This window comes from Schistocerca cancellata, chromosome 3 (genome assembly GCF_023864275.1).
Source record: "Schistocerca cancellata isolate TAMUIC-IGC-003103 chromosome 3, iqSchCanc2.1, whole genome shotgun sequence".
Lineage (NCBI taxonomy): Eukaryota > Metazoa > Arthropoda > Insecta > Orthoptera > Acrididae > Schistocerca > Schistocerca cancellata.
This window is the reverse complement of record NC_064628.1, coordinates 658,378,392-658,402,297: the sequence shown is the minus strand read 5'-3', so window position 1 is coordinate 658,402,297 and position 23,906 is coordinate 658,378,392. Positions and strand designations below refer to the sequence as shown.

The following is a 23,906-nucleotide window of genomic DNA, read 5'->3' as shown; positions in this document are numbered from 1 at the left end:
GACGGAAGATCAGATATGAACAGTGGCATGAGGATGCAAAAGGCAATGAAAACCACTGCATTAAAGACGCATGATGAGTATCCACAGGAAGTGTAGCCCCTAATTGATAAGTGTCATGATGATCTCTCCACTGGCAAAATATTCCCAAGTAGTCACCCATTAGGATCTCCTGGAAAGGACTGCAGGGGCGGTGGAGACTATGATAAAAAGATTGAATAACCAACGAAAGGCTAACGTTCAACGAATCGGGGAATGGCATGTCAGACTTTGAACGTAGTAGGGAAGCTAGAAAATCTGAAACGGAAAATGCTAAAGTTTACTCTAGATATACTGGGGGTCAGTGAAGTGAACTGGAAAGAAGACAAGTATTTTTAAACCTGATGAGCATCAGGTAATACCAACAGCAGCAGAAAATGGTATAAAGGGAGTAGGATTCGTTATCAATAAGAAGGTAGTGCAGAGAGTGATTACTGTGAACAGTACAGTGATCGGTTTGTTATCATCAGAATCGACAGCAAGACTTGAAAACGATAATTCAGGTATACATGTTTACGTCGCAAGCCGAAGATGAAAAGATAGAAAAAGTATATGAGGATATTGAACACATAATTCAGAACGTATAGGGAGATGATAATTTAATAGTCATGGGGGATTGGAATGCGTTTCTAGGGGAAGGAGTAGAAGGAAGGGTTACGGTAAAACGTGGGTTTGGTACTAGGAATGAGAGAGGATTTCTGCAATAAATTTTAGCTAGTACTAGCGAATACTCTGTTCAAGAATCTCAAGAGGAGGTGGTATATCCGGAAGAAGCCGGGAGGTACGGGAAGATCTCAGTTAAATTACAGCAAGGTCAGGCAGATATTGCGATTCAGATACTGGATTGTAAGGCGTAACCATGATCAGATATGGACTCAGATCACAGTTTAGTAGTGATGAAGAGTAGACTGAAGTTTAAGAGGCAAATCAGGAAGAACCATAACCGAAGAAGTAGAATACGGACGTACTAAGGAATGAAGATCTACGCTTCAAGTTCTCTAAGGCTACAGATACTGCGATAAGAAACAGCTCATAAGCAGTTCAGTTGAAGAGAAACGATCATCTCTGAAAAGGGCAATTACAGAAGTTAGAAATAAAAACAAAGAAGGTAACTGCGAAGAAACAACGAGTAACGGAAGATGGAGGAAAGAAGTAAGCACAAAAATGTTCAGCGAAATGCGGGAGTACTTCTCTACAAGTCACTTGGGAATGAAATAAACAGGAATTTAATGGAAACTAAGGATAAATGGCTGCATGAAAAATGTGAAGGATCGAAAGAGAAATGATTGTCGGAAGGGTTGATTCAGCGTATAGAAAATAAAAACAAGGATGGTAACACCGAGTGCACTGGGAGTTCCACTGTTAAAAGCAGAGGAGAGAGCGGATAGATGAAAAGAGTGCATCGTACGCCTCTATGAAGGCAAGACTTGTCTGCTGTGATAGAAGGAGGAACAGGAGTCGATACAGAGGAGATAGGGGATCCAGTATTGGAATCAGAATTTAAAAGAGCTTTGGAAGATTTAACCTCAAATAAGGCAGAAGGAATAGACAACATTTCATCAGAATTTCTAAAATCATTGCGGGAAGTTGCATCAAAATGACTATTCACATGGGAGTGCAGAATGTATGAGTCTGGCGATATACCACCTGTCTTGTAGAAAAATATCGTCCACACAGCTACGAAGACTGCAAGAGCTGACAAGTGCGAGAATTATCGCACAATCAGCTTAACAGCTCGTGCATTCAAGCTGTTTACAACAATATTATACAGAAGAAGGGAAAATAAAATTGAGGATGTGTTAGAGGACGATCAGTTTGTCTTCAGAAAAGGCAAAGGAGCCAGAGAGGCAGTTGTGACGTTGCAGTAATTGAAGTAAGACTAAAGAAAAATCAAGATAGGATTTATCGATCTGGAGAAAGCGTTCGACAATACCAAATGGTGCAGGATGTTCGAAATTCTGAGGAAAATAGTGATAAGATAGGGAGTGATGGTAATATACAATATGTACAAGAGCCAATAAGACTGAACACCAAGAACGAAGTGTTCGGTTAAAAAGGGTGTAAGGCAGGTATGTAGTGTTTCGCGCCTATTGTTCAATCTATACATAGAAGAAGAAATGATGGAAATAAAAGAAAGGTTCAAGAGTGGAATTAAAATTCAAGGTGATAGAATTTTAATAATAAGATTCGGTGATGACACTGCTATTTCAGAAAAAGTGAAGAAGAATTACTGAATCTGCTGAACGGAATGAACAATCTAATGAGCACAGAGTATGGATTCAGAGTAAATCGTAGAAAGAGGAAAGTAATGAGAAGTAGCAGAAATGAGAACAGCGAGAAACTTAGCATCAGGATTGGTGCTCACGAATTAGATGAAAAGCAAGGCTGCTACCTAGACAGCGCAATAACTCATGACGGACGGAGCAAGGAGTACATCAAAAGCAGATTAGCATTGGCAAAAAAAAAGAGATTCCTGGGCAAGAGAAGTCTACTAGTATCAAACATAGGCCTTAATTCGAGGAAGAAATTTATGAGAATGTATGATTGGAGCACAGTGTTGTACGGCAGTGTAACATGGACTGTGGGAAACCGGAACGAAAGAGAATCGAAGCATTTGAGATTTTGTGCTACAGACTAATATTGAAAATTAGATTGACTGATAAGAAAAGGAATGAGAAGGTTCTGTGCAGAATCGGAGAGGAAAGAAACATGACAGGAAGAAGGAAAAAAGTGCAGGAAAGCAAGGAAATCTGAAAATGTAAATGCAAGGTCTCAACCTAGATATAATGGGGTCATTGGAGTGAAATGTGCGACAACTTGTGGACAGAGGAATATAGCATACTATCAACAGCAACATAAAGTGGTGTCATGGGAGTAGGATGCGTTATGGGTAGGAAGGTAGGGCTGAGAGTGGGTTAGTGTGGACAGTTCAGCCATAGAATTGTCCCCATCAGAATAGTCAGAAAAGCAACAGCCATACCGTTGAAGTGTACATGCCGTCGTCACAGTGCTGGAAAAAATACGTGAGAGCGTTTGATGGCTGATTCAGGATTGAAAAAGATTTGAAAATCTAATAGACATGGGGAATTGGCAAGTTTTTGTAAGAGAAAGAAATAGAAGAAAGAGATCCGGAATGAAATGGGATCGTAGCAATGAATGAGAGAGAATAAAGATTAATTGAATTGCACATTAAATTTCGGCTAGCAACAGCAAATACAACTACTGGACCACCACAAGAGGAGAAGGTATACTTGTAAAAGTCATAGGTATACGAGAAGATCAAGGTGAATTACACAGTAGCCAGACAGGTATTCTGAAATCATATACCGTACTGTAAGGTTTATTCAGGATCAGACTTAGACACGTATCACAATTCAATAATGACGAAGAGTGGACGGAAGTTTGGGGGAATCGACCTGAAGAATCAGTGTGAAAAGAGATGGGGTACTGAAGTACTGAGGAGGATGATCTGCATCTGAAGTTCTTTTAGGCGGTAGATACTACCATAATGAAACCGCAGTACGCAGTCCAGGTGAAAGGTAATGGACATTTCTGAAAAGGGTAAGCAGAGAAGTTGTACAGACAAATATAGGTATAAGGAAGGTAACTGCGAAGAAACCTTGGATAACATAGAAATACTTAAAATGATCAACGAAAGAAGGAAGTACAAAACTGTTCAGGAATGGACAAAAATGCAGTAACGTAAGTCACTTCGGAATTAAATAAAAAGCAAGTACAAATTACTTTCGGTTCGCGGTTTGTCGAGCGCTGTTCTATTATCTCAGAATTACCAGTTTCGAATAGTGTCGCCCATCGTCAGATAATTCTCGTAGTTACAGAGTAATATGGCTTAACGGAAACACTGTTAGTTTTAATGTCACAGGGATATGAATATATGACAGTGAACTGGTAGCGTTTCAGCTGAGACTGATTACCCTGTAACTGCGAGAATGACGAGAATATGTTCTAAATCCTCAGGAAAATGGATGTAAGCTATAGGGAAACAACATCTATAAGAACCAAGAGACAAAAATAATGAGAACAAGAACGAAGTGAACGGATTAAAAAGGGTATATGACAAGTTTATATTCTTTCACCCCTACTGTTCAATTTACACACCGCCCAAGGAATAACGGAAATAATGAATATGTCGTGGTGTGGGATGAAAATTCCTGGTGAAATCAATGATAAGATTCTCTTATGACCTTACATCCCACATTGAAAGTGACGAAAAATTATAAGTTCTTTTGAATGCTTCGAAGTGTCCAATGAGCACAGAGTATTGAGAGGAAACCAAAGAAAACTTATGTAATAAGGACTGACAGATATGAGATTAGGGACAAACTTGCATCGAAACTGGGGGCCACACATTAGAATAAGTGAACGAGTTCTGCTATCTTGTTAATAAAACGACGCATGACGGACAAAGCAGGGTGGATGTAAGAAATAGACTACTTTGCCAAAGGAGGAACTCCTCACAAAAAGAAGTGTACTGCTATAAATCGTTGGCCTTAATTAGAGGAAGAAATTTCTGAGAATGGAGTCTGTAATAGAACATGTACTGTGGGAAACCGAAAAATAATAGAAAACTTGAAGTTGTAATGATAGATGATGTTGAAAAGTAGGTGGACTGATAGAAAATGAAGAGGTTCTCAGCATCGCCAGCGAGGGTATGAACATTCGGAAACAATGAGAAGAAGAACGGGCCAAGATAACTGGACATACGTTAAGACATCTGGGGATAATTTTCATACTACTAGAGGGGGTCGTACAGGGCAAAACTTGTAGGGAACACAAGGACTGGAACTTATCCAATAAATAACTGAGAATGTTGGATGCAAGTGCTGCTCTGAGATGAAGGGGTTGACATGGAAGAGGAAGTGGTGATGGGCTGCATCTAACCAATCACAAGACTGATGATACGTTTTTTTCTTTTTTTTGGTCATCAGTCTACTGACTGGTTTGATGCGGCCCGCCACGAATTCCTTTCCTGTGCTAACCTCTTCATCTCAGAGTAGCACTTGCAACCTACGTCCTCAATTATTTGCTTGACGTATTCCAATCTCTGTCTTCCTCTACAGTTTTTGCCCTCTACAGCTCCCTCTAGTACCACGGAAGTCATTCCCTCATGTCTTAGCAGATGTCCTATCATCCTGTCCCTTCTCCTTATCAGTGTTTTCCACATATTCCTTTCCTCTCCGATTCTGCGTAGAACCTCATCATTCCTTACCTTATCAGTCCACCTAATTTTCAACATTCGTCTGTAGCACCACATCTCAAATTCTTCGATTCTCTTCTGTTCCGGTTTTCCCACAGTCCATGTTTCACTACCATACAATGCTGTACTCCAGACGTACATCCTCAGAAATTTCTTCCTCAAATTAAGACCAGTATTTGATATTAGTAGACTTCTCTTGGCCAGAAATGCCTTTTTTGCCATAGCGAGTCTGCTTTTGATGTCCTCCTTGCTCCGTCCGTCATTGGTTATTTTACTGCCTAGGTAGCAGAATTCCTTAACTTCATTGACTTCGTGACCATCAATCCTGATGTTAAGTTTCTCGCTGTTCTCATTTCTACTACTTCTCATTACCTTCGTCTTTCTCCGATTTACTCTCAAACCATACTGTGTACTCATTAAACTGTTCAATCCGTTCAGCAGATCATTTAATTCTTCTTCACTTTCACTCAGGATAGCAATGTCATCAGCGAATCGAATCATTGATATACTTTCACCTTGTATTTTAATTCCACTCCTGAACCGTTCTTTTATTGCCATCATTGCTTCCTCGATGTACAGATTGAAGAGTAGGGGCGAAAGGCTACAGCCTTGTCTTACACCCTTCTTAATACAAGCACTTCGTTCTTGATCGTCCACTCTTATTATTCCCTCTTAGTTGTTGTACATATTGTATATGACCCGTCTCTCCCTATAGCTTACCCCTACTTTTTTCAGAATCTCGAATAGCTTGCACCATTTTCATTGTCGAGCGCTTTTTCTAGGGCGACAAATCCTATGAAAGTGTCTTGATTTTTCTTTAGCCTTGCTTCCATTATTAGCCGTAACGTCAGAATTGCCTCTCTCATCCCTTTACTTTTCCTAAAGCCAAACTGATCGTCACCTAGCGCATTCTCTTTTCCATTCTTCTGTATATTATTCTTGTAAGCAGCTTCGATGCATGAGCTGTTAAGCTTATTGTGCGATAATTCTCGCACTTGTCAGTTCTTGCCGTCTTCGGAATTGTGTGGATGATGCTTTTCCGAAAGTCAGATGGTATATGGCCAGACTCATATATTCTACACACCAACGTGAATAGTCGTTTTGTTGCCACTTCCCCCAATGATTTTAGAAATTCTGATGGAATGTTATCTATCCCTTCTGCCTTATTTGACCGTAAGTCTTCCAAAGCTCTTTTAAATTCCGATTCTAATACTGGATCCCCTATCTCTTCAAAATCGACTCCTGTTTCTTCTTCTATCACATCAGACAAATCTTCACCATCATAGAGGCTTTGAATGTATTCTTTCCACCTATCTGCTCTCTCCTCTGCATTTAACAGTGGAATTCCCGTTGCACTCTTAATGTTACCACCGTTGCATTTAATGTCACCATAGGTTGTTTTTACTTTCCTCTACGCTGAGTCTGTCCTTCCGACAATCATATCTTTTTCGATGTCTTCACATTTATCCTGCAGCCATTTCGTCTTAGCTTCCCTGCACTTCCTATTTATTTCATTCCTCAGCGACTTGTATTTCTGTATTCCTGATTTTCCCGGAACATGTTTGTACTTCCTCCTTTCATCAATCAACTGAAGTATTTCTTCTGTTACCCATGGTTTCTTCGCAGCTGCTTTCTTTGTACCTATGTTTTCCTTCCAAACTTCTGTGATGGCCCTTTTTAGAGATGTCCATTCCTCTTCAACTGTACTGCCTACTGCGCTATTCCTTATTGCTGTATCTATAGCGTTAGAGAACTTCAAACGTATCTCGTGATTCCTTAGTACTTCCGTATTCCACTTCTTTGCGTATTGATTCTTCCTGACTAATGTCTTGAACTTCAGCCTACTCTTCATCACTACTACACTCCTGGGAATTGAAATAAGAACACCGTGAATTCATTGTCCCAGGAAGGGGAAACTTTATTGGCACATTCCTGGGGTCAGATACATCACATGATCACACTGACAGAACCACAGGCACATAGACACAGGCAACAGAGCATGCACAATGTCGGCACTAGTACAGTGTATATCCACCTTTCGCAGCAATGCAGGCTGCTATTCTCCCATGGAGACGATCGTAGAGATGCTGGATGTAGTCCTGTGGAACGGCTTGCCATGCCATTTCCACCTGGCGCCTCAGTTGGACCAGCGTTCGTGCTGGACGTGCAGATCGCGTGAGACGACGCTTCATCTAGTCCCAAACATGCTCAATGGGGGACAGATCCGGAGATCTTGCTGGCCAGGGTAGTTGACTTACACCTCCTAGAGCACGTTGGGTGGCACGGGATACATGCGGACGTGCATTGTCCTGTTGGAACAGCAAGTTCCCTTGCCGGTCTAGGAATGGTAGAACGATGGGTTTGATGACGGTTTGGATGTACCGTGCACTACTCAGTGTCCCCTCGACGATCACCAGTGGTGTACGGCCAGTGTAGGAGATCGCTCCCCACACCATGATGCCGGGTGTTGGCCCTGTGTGCCTCGGTCGTATGCAGTCCTGATTGTGGCGCTCACCCGCACGGCGCCAAACACGCATACGACCATCATTGGCACCAAGGCAGAAGCGACTCTCATCGCTGAAGACGACACGTCTCCATTCGTCCCTCCATTCGCGCCTGTCGCGACACCACTGGAGGCGGGCTGCACGATGTTGGGGCGTGAGCGGAAGACGGCCTAACGGTGTGCGGGACCGTAGCCCAGCTTCATGGAGACGGTTGCGAATGGTCCTCGCCGATACCCCAGGAGCAACAGTGTCCCTAATTTGCTGGGAAGTGGCGGTGCGGTCTCCTACGGCACTGCGTAGGATCCTACGGTCTTGGCGTGCATCCGTGCGTCGCTGCGGTCCGGTCCCAGGTCGACGGGCACGTACACATTCCGCCGACCACTGGCGACAACATCGATGTACTGTGGAGACCTCACGCCCCACGTGTTGAGCAGTTCGGCGGTACGTCCACCCGGCCTCCCGCGTGCCCACTATACGCCCTCGCTCAAAGTCCGTCAACTGCACATACGGTTCACGTCCACACTGTCGCGGCATGCTACCAGTGTTAAAGACTGCGATGGAGCTCCGTATGCCACGGCAAACTGGTTGACACTGACGGCGGCGGTGCACAAATGCTGCGCAGCTAGCGCCATTCGACGGCCAACACCGCGGTTCCTGGTGTGTCCGCTGTGCCGTGCGTGTGATCATTGCTTGTACAGCCCTCTCGCAGTGTCCGGAGCAAGTATGGTGGGTCTGACTCACCGGTGTCAATGTGTTCTTTTTTCCATTTCCAGGAGTGTATATTGTGATCTGAGTCTATATCTGCTCCTGGGTACGCCTTACAAATCTAATTGAAATCTTCCCGTATCTCCCGGCCTTTTCCAAGTATACCTCCTCCTCTTGTGATTCTTGAACAGGGTATTCGCTATTACTAGCTGAAACTTGTTACAGAACTCAATTAGTCTTTGTCCTCTTTCATTCCTAGTCCCAAGCTCATATTCTCCTGTAACCTTTTCTTCTACTCCTTCCTCTACAACTGCATTCCAGTCGCCCATGACTATTAGATTTTCGTCCCCCTTTACATACTGTATCACCCTTTCAATATCCTCATACGCTTTCTCTATCTGTTCATCTTCAGCTTGCGACGTCCGCATGTATACCTGAACTATCGTTGTCGGTGTTGGTCTGCTGTCGATTCTGATTAGAACAACCCGGTCACTGAACTGTTCACAGTAACACACCCTCTGCCCTACCTTCCTATTCATAACGAATCCTACACCTGTTATACCATTTTCTGCTGCTGTTGATATTACCCGATACTCATCTGACCAGAAATCCTTGTCTTCCTTCCACTTCACTTCACTGACCCCTACTATATCTATATTGGGCCTTTGCATTTCCCTTTTCAGATTTTCTAGTTTCCCTACCACGTTCAAGTTGATGACACAAAAAATAAAAAAAAGAAGGAAAAGAAACTGCACCTTGGCACTCGAGTGTATAGTGGCCTCGATGTATCGACGTTCTGCTGGATCGATGTTCTTGTGTTGCGCCGGCGAGTCGGCAACCAGCAGCCACCATGGCACACACCATAGCAGTCCGATGCCGCCGAACACGTAGAAGGTCAGCGGCCAACCTACCGACGTTGCGCACAGAGCGCCCGTTGCCGCCATCGATACCACCATACCACCGTACAGCCCTGCAGGAAAAAACAATTAATACTAGGCCACTTCTAAACCACAGAAAAATTCAAGCGTACATGTCACTAATATTTCTAACAGGGTGTACATATAAAGACCTAGTTATCACTTCTTGCGTTTGGACTCCAATGTCTGAGGATATTCTAAATGTCCTCTTTTCGTCGCTTATACTGTGAAGCTCTTCTAATATGATTATTTTTACAGAAAGAGTTTCTTGCATTTATGAAATGAGGTATCTGTGGAGAGGCCAGATTAACCTATGGTTTCTGCAGAAGGGCAGCAGACTTATCAGTAGTTTAAGGGGCAACAACCTCGATGATTTGCTGTCCCTTGTAGCATCAACCAACACGACCTTGCTGGGCTGCTACAGCGAACGAATGAAAGCAAGACGAAATTGCAAGCGTTATTTTTCCCGAGGGCATGCAGCACTGCCTTGCAGTTTAATGACGGTGGAATAAGTAAAAAATATTCATAAGTAAAATAGTCCCCGCCCCCTTTTATCTCTGGGCGGGAACTACAACGGGCTTTCTCCAGGTTCTAAAGTGGAAAGTGAGATCCCTTAATAGGGTAGGTAGGCCAGAGAATGTAAAAAGGGAAATGAATAGGTTGAATTTAAATAGAGTGATAATTGCTGTAGTCTGGTGGAAAGGACTGGCTATTTGGTCATCTGGGTGTAGGGTTACAAATACAAAATGAAATAGGGGTCATGCAGGAATAGGTTTAATGCTGAATGAGAAAATACAAATGCGGATAATATTTATGAACGGCATGGTGGAGGCATTACCACAACCAAGATAGACAAGACGCCAACACCCACCATAATAGTTAAATTTCATGTGATAATTAGCTCCGCAGATGACGAGACTGAAAGGATGTGCTGAGCTAAAAGAAATTATTGAGATGGTTCAGGTAAACAGCTGAACCGTGATGTGTGACTGAGATTCGATGGTAGGATAAGGACAACAAGAAAAAGCAGTAGGAGAAAAAGAACTAGGAGAAAGTAATGTAAGAGGAAGCCGCGAGACAGAATTTTACATGAAGAATAATTTAATCGTCGTCTGTTCGGCGTAAAAAATCATGTACAAAGGTAATATACGTGGAAGAGACAAAGAGGCACGAGAAAGTATGAAACAGAGAGTACGAAAGCAGATTTTTAACTACAAATCATTTCCGGGTATAGATGAGAACCCTGCTACTATTTTTTGTTGTGAAATGCAGATTATAACTGAAAAAACTGCAGGGAGGTAGAAAATTAAGGAGATGGGGTAAGTTAAAAAAAACAGAGTTTGTGGAGAGCTTCGGAGGGAACGTTAGGCAACTATTATCTGAAACGTGGGTATGTTACACAATAGAAGACGGATGGATAGCTTGAGAGTTGAAATGAAGGCAGCAGAGGATCACACAGGTAAAAACACAAACCGCGGTAGAAATCCGTTGTCGACGCATGAAATATAGAATCTAATGGACGAAAGGAGAAAATATATAAAGACAGTAGTGAAGCAAACAAAATTAAATGCAGGCCTATAAAAATGAGACTGCCAGAGAGTGCAAAATGGAAAAACAAGAATGGCTAGACGAGAAATGTATCGACGTAGAAGCATGCATACCTAGGGAAGAAATAGGTGCCACCTACAGGAAAATTAAAGGAACAATTTTGAGAACGAAGTAGAGGCTGAATGCGTATCAAGAGCTCAGATGGCAAGCCAGTGCCAAGCAAATAAGGGAAAGTTGAAATCTGGAAGAAATATATAGAAGGGCTATACAAGAAAAATTAAAGCAATATTATAGAAAGAGGAACCAAATGTAGATGAGTTGGGAGACATGATACATTGAAACGAATTTCACCGAGGACTGAACGACCTATGTCGAAACAAAGCCCTTGCAAGTAGACGACATTTCCTCAAAAACTGATGAGAACCTTCGGAGAGGCAGCCCTAACAAAATTGTTTCTGATGTACGAGACATGTGAGGCAGACGATATATCTTTAGGCTTCAAGAACAATGTAATAATTTATGTTCCAAAGAAGGCAGGCTCTGAAACTTGTCAATATTATCGAACTTTCAGTTTAAATGTCATGGCTGCAAAATACTGACACAAATTATTTACTGCGGAATATAAAATGTGTGTGTGTGTGTGTGTGTGTGTGTGTGTGTGTGTGTGTGTGTGTAGTGTCTCTCCTTTCGAACATGTCCTAAAAAACAGACACCATTTTGATCCAGCAGCCACTATCAATTACAACGCAAAGCGTGCACTGATTTAAATCAATTAAGACGAGATGGCCAATGATCTCTTCTGTGCAGTTTCACACCAGGCTCGAACGCTTTCCTGACATACATTGGCTGCGAGCAGCCATCGACACAGTTGCAGCCTACCCCCGATTTTACTGAGTCTGTACATTGACCAAGTAGTAAAGGATTCCAAGGAGAACATTGCAGAGGACTTGAAATAATAACTGTATGAAATGGATAGTGCCTTGAAAATGGATTATAAAATGAACATGAACAAAAGTAAAATAACGGTACTGGAATGTAGTTAAATAAAATAAGGTTACGGTGAAATGATTAGATTAGAAAATGAGACATTAAAAGTAGTCGATGGGTTTCACTATTTGAGCAGCAAAATAAGTGACAATGGACGAAGTAGAGAGGATGTAAAATGCAGGTTGTCTATTAGACAAAAAAGATTTCTGTAAAATAGTAATTCATTAACATCTAAAGTCTTTCCGAAGATATTTGTCTCAATTGTAGGCTTGTACGGCAGTGAAACGTGGACGATAAGCAGTTCAGACTAGAATGGCATAGAAGTTTTTGAAATGTCTATTAGAAAATTCTGAACATTACAAGGGTGGTTCGAGTAACTTATGAGGACGTACTAGACACAACTGGGGTAAAAACAAATTTATTGCACAACGGAACTCAGAGAAGAGATCGGTTGATAGGCATCAAGGAATAGTCAGTTTGGTAACGTAGGGATTGGGAGAAAGGGAAATTGTAGAGAGAGAGCAAGGCATGAATACAGATCCAAAAGTATGCAGGTTCGGAGATGAAGAAACTTGTACAGGATAGAGTAGTGTGGAGAGCTACTTCAAATCAATATTTGGACTGCTGTCCACAACTTCAGTAGCGATGTAATTGGAATGACACTTGTATTAGATGTACAGAACATATTGTATGTAAGAACTTAGTGTGAAAGTCAATACTGCTGCAATAGCATACTGGAAGATTCAGCGCCCATCTTTGACAATAGAATGGATATCTTCCCGTTTGTTTGAACGGTGCCAAACAGTGTGGTTTTAGCACCTAAACTGAGTTAATCTACGTACATACTTACCATTGTACCAAATTTTATGTCTTCCTTCCGTTCCCCTGACGCACGGAGCGTCGCAAAAGTGACTGAATTCCTCTTTCCGTGCTGGAATTAATCTGACCTGGTCGTCGTTGTCCATAAAGAAGTGAATATTTTTAAGAGTACGACTGTTCAGGCTTTTCAGCATTTCTGTGAGGCTCTCCCTTAGTCAAACAAATTGTGCACTTTTAATTTCTCCTGTTAGTGCTATTGGTGTAGTATCATAGACTTGAGCAATATTCTAAGAGGTGACTCGGTATTGTTTCGTAAGCAGTCTTGTACACAGATAGCAATGAACAGATGTCTGCCACCTGCATTACATAGTATAGAGCCTATGTGATTGTACTGTTTCAGTTTCATTATAAATTGTTTCATGCAGGTATTGTATGAGTTGACTGATTCCAACTATTACTCATTGATAGTGTAGCCCCAGGAAATACTTTTTTGCGTTCTGTGAAGTGCACAGTTTTACAGTTCTCGGCATGTGAACAACATTGTCACTCTTTACGCCGCCCTGAAATGATATCAGTATCCGACTGGATATTTTTAAAGCTTTTTCTTAAAAAATAGTTGTTCGTACTAGACAATGTATTATCTGCAAAACACCTAACTTCGCCATTAATATGGGCTGCCAGGCGATTTACACACAAAATGAGGAAATGAGCAGCAAGGATCTCCTGAGGTCCTTTAAGCTGTATTTAGCCTTCAGGCATACATCAGCCACCCTCGGATATACTGCTCTGCCTTTTATGCACTGCGAAAGCCACAAATCACTCAGTATCAGTACACTGACTATAAACATCCTAATTCTGAAAGTCTAACAATCCCAAGCAAATGAAACTGGAATTATTTTTAATAAAACAGTAGTGTTGTTACCAGTCTTACTGCTTGTGTGTAGCGTAAAATTTTAGTTGTTTGGTGCAAACACTTCAGGGAAAGTTATAAAGTAAATTTCTAAATGATAACTGTCATATATCTAGCTACAAGTCTAAATTTGAAAAATAAAAATAATTATGATGTATTTTAATTACATTGATCTATCTACTACTTTTATATGTTTATATTTACTGACTGCGACTTTTGTATTTTATTACGTTTATTAGCCACAAAAATTGCATTTGACTTAAAAAATAGTGTGAGGACAACAAAGCATGACTGTCGATCTGAGCAATAATTTAAGAGGTCCTTCCCAACGCTGCGTCAGAAAGCAGCGTAAAAGTTGCCTATTCAATTTTACTTTCCCTTTGCCCATAATATTTTTGAAAGCTCATACCATAATGCTTCGATTAGCCGAGCCAAGCTCTGTGAGTCCTCTTTCTGTGTCTCCACTGAAGCACGTTTGTATCTTCAGAGTAAAGCCCAAGCCCTCAGCCATTAGGCAACGTATGCGGGTGTCTAGCCACGAGGCCATATACAATCCTGGAAATTGAAATAAGAACACCGTGAATTCATTGTCCCAGGAAGGGGAAACTTTATTGACACATTCCTGGGGTCAGATACATTACATGATAACACTGACAGAACCACAGGCACATAGACACAGGCAACAGAGCATGCACAATGTCGGCACTAGTACAGTGTATATCCACCTTTCGCAGCAATGCAGGCTGCTATTCTCCCATGGAGACGATCGTAGAGATGCTGGATGTAGTCCTGTGGAACGGCTTGCCATGCCATTTCCACCTGGCGCCTCAGTTGGACCAGCGTTCGTGCTGGACGTGCAGACCGCGTGAGACGACGCTTCATCCAGTCCCAAACATGCTCAATGGGGGACAGATCCGGAGATCTTGCTGGCCAGGGTAGTTGACTTACACCTTCTAGAGCACGTTGGGTGGCACGGGATACATGCGGACGTGCATTGTCCTGTTGGAACAGCAAGTTCCCTTGCCGGTCTAGGAATGGTATAACGATGGGTTCGATGACGGTTTGGATGTACCGTGCACTATTCAGTGTCCCCTCGACGATCACCAGTGGTGTACGGCCAGTGTAGGAGATCGCTCCTCACACCATGATGCCGGGTGTTGGCCCTGTGTGTCTCGGTCGTATGCAGTCCTGATTGTGGCGCTCACCTGCTCGGCGCCAAACACGCATACGACCATCATTGGCACCAAGGCAGAAGCGACTCTCATCGCTGAAGACGACACGTCTCCATTCGTCCCTCCATTCACGCCTGTCGCGACACCACTGGAGGCGGGCTGCACGATGTTGGGCCGTGAGCGGAAGACGGCCTAACGGTGTGCGGGACCGTAGCCCAGCGTCATGGAGACGGTTGCGAATGGTCCTCGCCGATACCCCAGGAGCAACAGTGTCCCTTTTGCTGGGAAGTGGCGGTGCGGTCCCCTACGGCACTGCGTAGGATCCTACGGTCTTGGCGTGCATCCGTGCGTCGCTGCGGTCCGGTCCCAGGTCGACGGGCACGTGCACCTTCCGCCGACCACTGGCGACAACATCGATGTACTGTGGAGACCTCACGCCCCACGTGTTGAGCAATTCGGCGGTATGTCCACCCGGCCTCCCGCATGCCCACTATACGCCCTCGCTCAAAGTCCGTCAACTGCACATACGGTTCACGTCCACGCTGTCGCGGCATGCTACCAGTGTTAAAGACTGCGATGGAGCTCCGTATGCCACGGCAAACTGGCTGACACTGACGGCGGCGGTGCACAAATGCTGCGCAGCTAGCGCCATTCGACGGCCAACACCGCGGTTCCTGGTGTGTCCGCTGTGCCGTGCGTGTGATCATTGCTTGTACAGCCCTCTCGCAGTGTCCGGAGCAAGTATGGTGGGTCTGACACACCGGTGTCAATGTGTTCTTTTTTCCATTTCCAGGAGTGTAGTTCGAGTAGGCACTCGCTATTCTTTATCTGGTTCTGTCGGTTTCTGTCTTCGGTGTGCTACACTTGGAGTCCTGGAATGATGAAGATCCTGGGTCATATTTTTACAGTTCCTTGTCATGGTGTGTGTAGGTGTGTAGGTTATTTCAGCCGTGTGATATAAATAATCGCACAGTTTTCTTGCAATCATTCCGCGTGCAGAACTTTCAGTGAATTACAACGAGAAACGGAACCATTGCAAGTGACGGTACAAAGGCTCGTAGAATGCTCATTTTTCGTGAAATGGAAGCTGATTTATAGAATCTAGTAACATTTTTTCAATGTATTGCATAACAGGTTCAGACTTACTCTCTCCTGAATTACATATGCTTTATATTCTTAGTGGAACACGTGTCTTGGATATATGTAATTCAGTCGCTTTTTTAGAATCTCTCTTCGAATTATATATATTGAGAAGCGATATGGCCTTGTGATTTGTCTCCTCAGTTTTGAGAACAATATACAAGTTATTTGTAATATTTCGCCGAACTATTTCTTTATTTTCGTATGTAAAGTAGTTCCATGCTCCCGTGCCACCATCTAGTAATGACATTTTGTTGCAGATTTCGTCTTATCAGTGAGCACTCACCACTTAATTAGTGAAATTATTCGATCCTACGCTTCTTGCTGCCCAGTAATAATAAATATTGCTCCGCATTACAGATTTGAGGAAGGTAGCTCACTGGTTGCTGTACTGGAATGCCGATAGTTAGGAAGACCATGCGTTGTGTTGATGTACAACAGTGGGATATTTCGTGGAACATAAGCTAGTGAGGAACTCTATTTTCAGCAGAATCTGAAGGTTTTGTTCTTAAATTACATAATGGTATTATAGGTTTAATGAAGCATTTGAGTAACTACTCTTTCGCGTCTGTACCCAGAAATTACTGATACAAGAAAAAAAGATCTCATTATAGTGCTTTTTGCTGTAAGCTCAAACACAAAATATGAGCTAAAGCATAAACCACAAATACGGGCTATCATCTTCCACCCATATTCGCTTAATGTGTGAGTGTTGTCTGAACAGACAGACCTCAGAAGAATTTAAAAATGTTTTTGGTACAACCACAGCCTTCATTTTCACAATGATGTTATTTTTAAATACTACTTCTTTAAGCACTAATAGCTAGTTTCCAGCGTTCATCGTTCGCAAGTGCATAACAAATGCCGATACACCATGTTAGAAAGGAGTAAAAATCAGAAATCAGATGCCACTCACAGTTAGGCATAGCATTGTCATCAATGAATGTGCACGACCTTTTAATATGTGTCCATTAATCGTATTCACATGCATCTATTCGCAGTTCCGCTACATGTCTACAATCGAATAGAATTACTGTAATCTATGTTCATGTTCCATTTGTTGCCTATGAGTCCTCCTTACATTACCTGGATGGCTTGTTAATTAAAAGACCAACGACTAAATACAAAGAAAACTGAAAATTTGGTACTGTTTGTATAGCTGCTGTGAGTACGATATACATAAAAGAAATACTAAGCAAATCTGAGTTACTCAGTGAAGGTTATTCCCCAACTGAAAAGCAAAAACACGCTCTTCGAAGATGAAGATCGTAAGTACATAAACATAATGCCGATCCGTATTACTTCAAAGTTTAGTTATAGCTCCGGCATGTGTACATGTTGACTGCACAGCTGTAGCTACTACACACAACGGTTGTTTATAAAATAATGATTGGCAGAAAATCTGAGCAAATTAACGGCGTAATGTTACGCTTTTTAGAAGTGGCAACAGGACAACGAGCTCGGAGTTATTATCCATTCTATCGAGAAGGAGTGTCTCCTACGCGGAACAGAGGAATCTATACCATCTAGGTGAGCTACATTACAGTGCCTACAAATTTCTTAACTTACCTAGAAAAATTATAGAGAATTTGCTTCTTTCGTGGTCTGGCGACCACCTGCAGATAAGAGTTTGTATGGTGGGTACTATTCCGCCCTGGAACAAAGAGAAAATGATATCCAAATGCAAGTGGACTGTATATTGCTGGACGTAAGGTTGTTTCTGAAACACCACTCATGAAAGTTATGTCACTGTGCAGCGTGAAATTCAAATTCTAGGTTCGGGAAACAAATTGAAGCATATAGAATTAACTAAAAATATTATTGACAAAAAAAGTACTGCGCAATCTCCGTCATCAATTTGAGTGCAACTGCCCTTCTGTCTATTTATTCTTCGTCCTCTTTAACTTCCCAAGAGACATTTATTTCGTTTATGTACATTATAGACATTCATATTTAACGAAATTTAATCTAGCACTATAGTATTGCAAATGCCGTTGATGTACATTGATCAGCCGGAAGATTAAGAACACCTACCTACTACCTACCCTTTGGCCGGCCGCGGTGGCCGTGCGGTTCTAGGCGCTCCATTCCGGAGCCGCGCTGCTGCTACGGTCGCAGATTCGAATCCTGCCTCGGGCATGGGTGTGTGTGATGTCCTTAGGTTAGTTAAATTTAAGTAGTTCTAAGTTCTAGGGGACTGATGACCACAGCAGTTGAGTCCCATAGTGCTCAGAGCCATTTGAACCATTTTTAAACCTACCCTTCCAGGTGATAGCAGCGCCACTTGGCGAGGATTGACTGCTAGTCAGACACGTGCACGGTGCATGTGATATCAGTGAGCGTATTGTCGATTGTAGAATGGGGGACGCGCATGATCTATCTGAGTTTGACCGAGGGCAGATTGTGACATCTCAGAGGCTCGACATGAGCACTTCGGAAACTCCACGACTTGCCGGGTGTTCGAGGAGTGCTGGGGTGAGTGTCTTCAACAATTGGCGAAAACAAGGTGAAACCATGTACACACGTCGTGGGTTTGGGCTGCCACCTCTCATTACAGATGTCGGACGTTGTAGGTTGGGCAGACTGGAAAACAGGACGGGCTACGAGCTGTGGCGGAAATGACAACAGACTTTAATTCTGGGCATAGAACACGTGTGACTGAACACACAGTGCACCGAACACGCCTAACGATGGACCTCAGAAGCCGACGACCCATGAGTGTGCCGATGTTAGCATCACGCCATCGGCAACTACTATACGACTGAAACGGACGTGTGACGTTGCCGCAGTGGCAGATCGTTGCATGGTCTGATGAACCCCGATACCTTCTTCATCATGTCGATCGGAGAGCGCGAATCTATGGTCTTCCAGGGCAACAGCTCCTTACCACCTGTACTACGGTACGACGGCCAAGTACTTTCGTACATTGAATGCAGACCACGTACACCTTTCATGAAGATCACGTTCCCCGTGCCGTTTTTCAACAAGATAATGCTCCATGTCGTAGGGCCAGGAGCGTGATGGAATGGTTCGAGGAACACAGTGGCTAGTTCCAATTGACGTGCAGGTCCCCCATCTCGCCAGATCTGCATCCGTTGGAACGCATCTGGGATGAAATTGAACGTAGCGTCATAGCTCATCGCTCCTCTCCCCGGAATTTACGGGAATTAGGTGACTTGTGCGTGCAGATGTGGCGCCAACTCACTCCAGCGACCTACCAAGGCGTCACTGCGTCCATCCCGCGATGCCTCGCCGTTGTTATCTGTGCCAAAGGTCGACGTACCGGCTATTACGTAGCTGGTCATGATGTTCTGGCTGATCAGAGTACATGACTAATTTATGTTGAAGGGCAGTGATTGCGATAAATTCCTTGTCTTTTCTAGGGGAGAGAAGGGGAGGAAGTCCTTTAGTGCATGATAATGCCTGTTGCTGCTCGTTTCCAAATCAGTGCCCTAGAGCACTTCCATTAGCGCTTCAATTAGTAAATTCTCAGAGAGGAAGAAAAAGAGTAGAAAAAATACCTGCACCGTCCCTTGAATCAGCCTGTTGGCAAACAGGACGTAGTCACCAGCCCACGCTGAAGCTGGAGTTAGAATAGAGAGCACAGATGAAACAAAGATGCCGACTGCGAATACGATCTTCCCTCCGAAGTGATCTGCCAACATGCCACCAGGGAAGTGTCCGATTACGTAGCCGTAGTAATAGGCGGCCAGGATCTCACCCTGCTTCTGCTTGTCCCAAGCGAAGTCGCCATCCTGCAAAAAACAGACGGAGTGAAATAACTAAGTTTGCAGCACCAACCTCTTCTTTCATTTAGCTGTACATGCTGACATGAAAAGCATATGATGAAGAGATACATTATAAGAGGGCATCGAACGGGTAACTCCGTGTGTAAAGGGACTCGAAAGTACAGTAACTAGGGCGGATGAAGAAATACAAGACAAAGTTAAGGGGAAAAAGACTTTGTAGTTGGAGTAAGGGAGGAGAAAGGTTCTCCGAGCTCCGGAATAAACTTCAGCTAGAAATTGCGAATAAACTGTTCCAGACTCAAAAGAGGAGGCGACGTGTTTAAAAAAGGCCTGTGGTTGTGGGAAAAATCCACTGGTTTATGTCGTGACCAGACACAGATTCCGAAGCGAGGTACGGGATTGTAAGGCCTACCTAAAAGGAGATATACACCGTCAAAAAAGTTCAGAGACATATTTTAATCCTGACGTATAAGCGACGTCAGCGCAGTAACTACGATGGCATCTTGAACAAACAGCTGTAAACACCTGATGCGCATTAGACCAGTCACTTGTGAGCAGGTAGTGTTAAAAAGGTTATCTCGCCTACGCGTCATCACCGATTCACTTCAGATTTATGGTATATGCTAGATTTGGCCTGAAATGAAAATGGGAGTTCCAGATGGTCATGCGTTTAGAAAAAAACTACTATTTTTAGCGCTGGTCAGGCGTGGCATGAATCTTTTATGTTAAGGTAGTTTCCAGGCAGCGGAAGGGGCAGTGAAAACAATTCAGAATCCGAAGTCGTGAAATCGATTCCCCACGCAGAAACTCTCTTTTTAATTTCAATTTTTCCGTTACTTACACTGCATATAAATTGAAACAATGTTCAGTATACTGTATTTTTAAATATTTTCATAAAAGAACGAAAAGGAAATGCAAAATATAATTTCGGATGCAAATACATTTCCAGGATGGAACTGCAGAACATACACGAGAACTTCGTATGTAAAATAAGGTAGTTCTGTTATTTTACAGTTGATGACACACACATGCTGCAGCGATATTCATCGTAAAAACGGGGAAGCACTAATTTTCTCGACATCTTGCACACGTCATAAACGCCAAATTTTAACACTTACACTGTTGTTTTAGAGTTGCTATAGAAAAACAAGCTCGGTTTATAATGACAAAAAATTGTTCTCTCTAATCGCACAGTTTGGTAGCTAAACGCGTGTGATGTACACTCTTCTTGTGATGTGATTTCTTTTGCTCTCTCGACGTGATAAGCGCAGTTTTGTAGATTTTTTTATCAAATCTGTTACCTCACATGTCAACAGCCTTGTCGTAGTGGTAGTACCAATTCCCGTCAGATCACCGAAGTTAATCGCTGTCGGGATGGCTAGCACTTGTACGGATGACCGTTCAGGTCAGCCGAGCACTGACGGCAAGCGCGTTGCAGTCAGCCCTTGTGAGGCGAACAGAGAAGTAGTTTCGGCCCCATGCAAAGCTGACAACTACCGGGAGAGTGGTGTGCTGACCACGTGCCCTCCATATCCGCAACCGAGTGACGCTATCGGATGAGGATGACACTGCGGTCCGTCGGTGCCGTTGGACCTTCATAGAGGTCTGTTCGGACGGAGCCCGTACCTCACGATAAAAACAGACGTTGCAGCGTTGCTCTAGCGGAATGCATTTGGTTGGAATCACTCTAAAAATGCACGGTGGCAATCCTTCGTCATCTCGAGAAATCTCGTCTTATAATCGTGGATTTCTTTGTCCTCCCCACGCGTCAAATGATAGAAGAAATTTGCTCTCTTGCTCTTAAGCCTTCTTCATATCAGCCAAAAAGGCTTTGTGTAAAACTTGCCAAGATTTTGATGAAGTAACGACGAGATTCCTATATTTTCCTGCGAACTCATCCACTCTTTTCCGCCGGCCGTTGTGGCCGAGCGGTTCTAGGCGCTTCAGTCTGGAACCGCGCGACCGCTACGGTCTCAGGTTCGAATCCTGCCTCGGGCATGGATGTGTGTGATGTCCTTAGGTTAGTTAGGTTTAAGTAGTTCTAAGTTCTAGGGGACTTATGACCTCAGATGTTAAGTCCCATAGTGCTCAGAGCCATTTGAACCATTTGAACCACTCTTTTCCGTATTCTCAGTCCAAATGAGCCACTACTCTCTTGCAGCCCTAAATAGACTGTTGACAATAATTTTCCAGAAGAGTTATAGCATACTGCAGTGTATACGAGTGGGTTACTATGTTCATATCCAATCGTTTCACAACAACTACTTTCGCCCCTCGGTGGTCCAGGTTCGAGTTATGACGACTCATACCGGCAGTCTGGAAAGAGAACATACAATAGTAAATGATAAATTTTGCGTGACGTTGAAAGAAGTATTTTAGTTGAAGGTCGACGAATGAGAATTCTCGACTTACCTATTTGATCGGACACTTTAATTGCAATCCCTTCGTGGAAAGTTTTTTATAGTGTCCTTCCTGCCTTGGAAATTTATAAACCCAAATTTTCCTCTGCCTTTCCTTTCCAATCCTTTTATGAAATTATTAATAAATACAATACACTGAGCGTTATTTAGGTTCATTTGCAGTTTAAGTAACGTCAAAATTGAAAATGAAAATAAATAAAAACGTTTTCGAATAGAGACGCAATTCCACGCCCCTCGGGTTACCTATCTGTTCACTTCCCGCTGGGCTAACCCCTGACTGGCAACCACTCTAACATAAATGGTTGACGCCTCGCCCGACCAGCGCTAAAATACTGTTTTTCTTTTTTTCGGAAGTATTGGCTGTCTGGAGCTCCATCTGCATGTTCAGAGGCATCGACGCAGCACAGATCATCGCCGTCGTCCCCCCCCCCCCCCCCACCCTACAGCACACTAGGGATGGCGGCTACCACTGCAATAACAACCCATTTTCGCCGTTTATTAGTCCTTTTATTTTCCTGTCCTAAACGAAGGCATCCAACAAAGGTTGAAAAGAATACCATAAATTTGGTCGAAATCGGTGATGACGACTAGGAGCGGTCTCCTTTTAAGTAGTGGCGGTCCGGTTGTAGTGTTTCACGTTTGCTGTGTTAGAAATCGCAGCGGAAACATATATTTAAATCAAGGGTTCAAGATATTCTCTATGACGTTTTGAAGACGAAAAACGTGCATGCAAACAAAGCCAAGGCGCTGCAGTCATGGACTGTGCGGCTAGTCCCGGCGGAGGTTTGAGTCCTCCCTGGGGCATGGGTGTGTGTGTTTGTCCTTAGGATAATTTAGATTAAGTAGTGTGTAAGCTTAGGGACTGATGACCTTAGCAGTTAAGTCCCATAAGATTTCACACACATTTTTTGAACAAACAAAGGCCTCCGGCGACTTCAGTGAAATGCAGAATGTGGACTTTTGTTCTGAAAAAATCATCACTGGTGACGAGTCTGCGTGATGTCAGTATGAATCCATCACAAAATGACAAAGCGCAGATCTGACATGAAAGACCAACGCTTTGACTACATAACTGACAATCAAGCCATTGGAACGTGCGAGTGGGGTGGGCGGGGGGAGTGTGTAGAACAGAAGTGTTAAAACTATCATCTTAAATTTTCTATACTTTTTGTCTATGTCTAGTCTCAAACGTTTACGACTGACAGGATAAACTCACATTACAATTTAGATATGGTAGACACCAGACTGAAGTTTAAGGGTCTCATCAAGTTTATTAATTTATTTATTTAATCGTATGCCTAGGGCCCCCCCCCCCCCCCCCCCCCCCCCCCCCCGTCGGGCACACCGTTCGCAGGGTGCTGGTCTTTCAATTTGACGCCACTTCGGCGACCTGCAGTCGAGAGAATGATAAGATGAGGACAGCACAACACCCAGTCCTTGGCCGGAGAATATTCCCCGACCGAGCCGGGAATCGAACCCGGGCCCAGAGGATAGACAATCCGTCACGCTGACCATTCAGCTACAGGGGGCGGACGTCTCATCAAGTGTCAATGACCAACGAAGCTGTATTCTCTGCTGAGGCAAGGTGACCCACAATTGTTGTAACTGGTCCTTGATATTCTGAATACTGACACTGGGACTGAGTTGACTTCCGAGCTAATCTCGCACACGTTCTATTGGAGAAAGATCTGAGCATCTCACTGCCCAAGGAGTACTTCAACACCAAGCAAACAGTTCAGAGAGACATGTGCGACGTATAGACCAGCATTGTCCTGTTGAAA

At 43.4% G+C, this 23,906-nt stretch overlaps 1 protein-coding gene across 1 annotated transcript in view; it reads right to left on the bottom strand.

The window, feature by feature from the left end:
- The window catches only part of LOC126175619 (sialin-like), a 113,546-nt gene that overhangs the window by 62,885 nt on the left and 26,755 nt on the right, over window positions 1-23,906 (bottom strand). The window contains exons 3-5 of the mRNA XM_049922503.1: window positions 19,478-19,711; window positions 17,526-17,610; window positions 9,219-9,433 (exon numbers count right to left, since the gene is read on the bottom strand). Coding sequence (XP_049778460.1) covers window positions 9,219-9,433; window positions 17,526-17,610; window positions 19,478-19,711 — 534 coding nt within the window. The remainder of the gene's footprint in view (window positions 1-9,218; window positions 9,434-17,525; window positions 17,611-19,477; window positions 19,712-23,906) is intronic.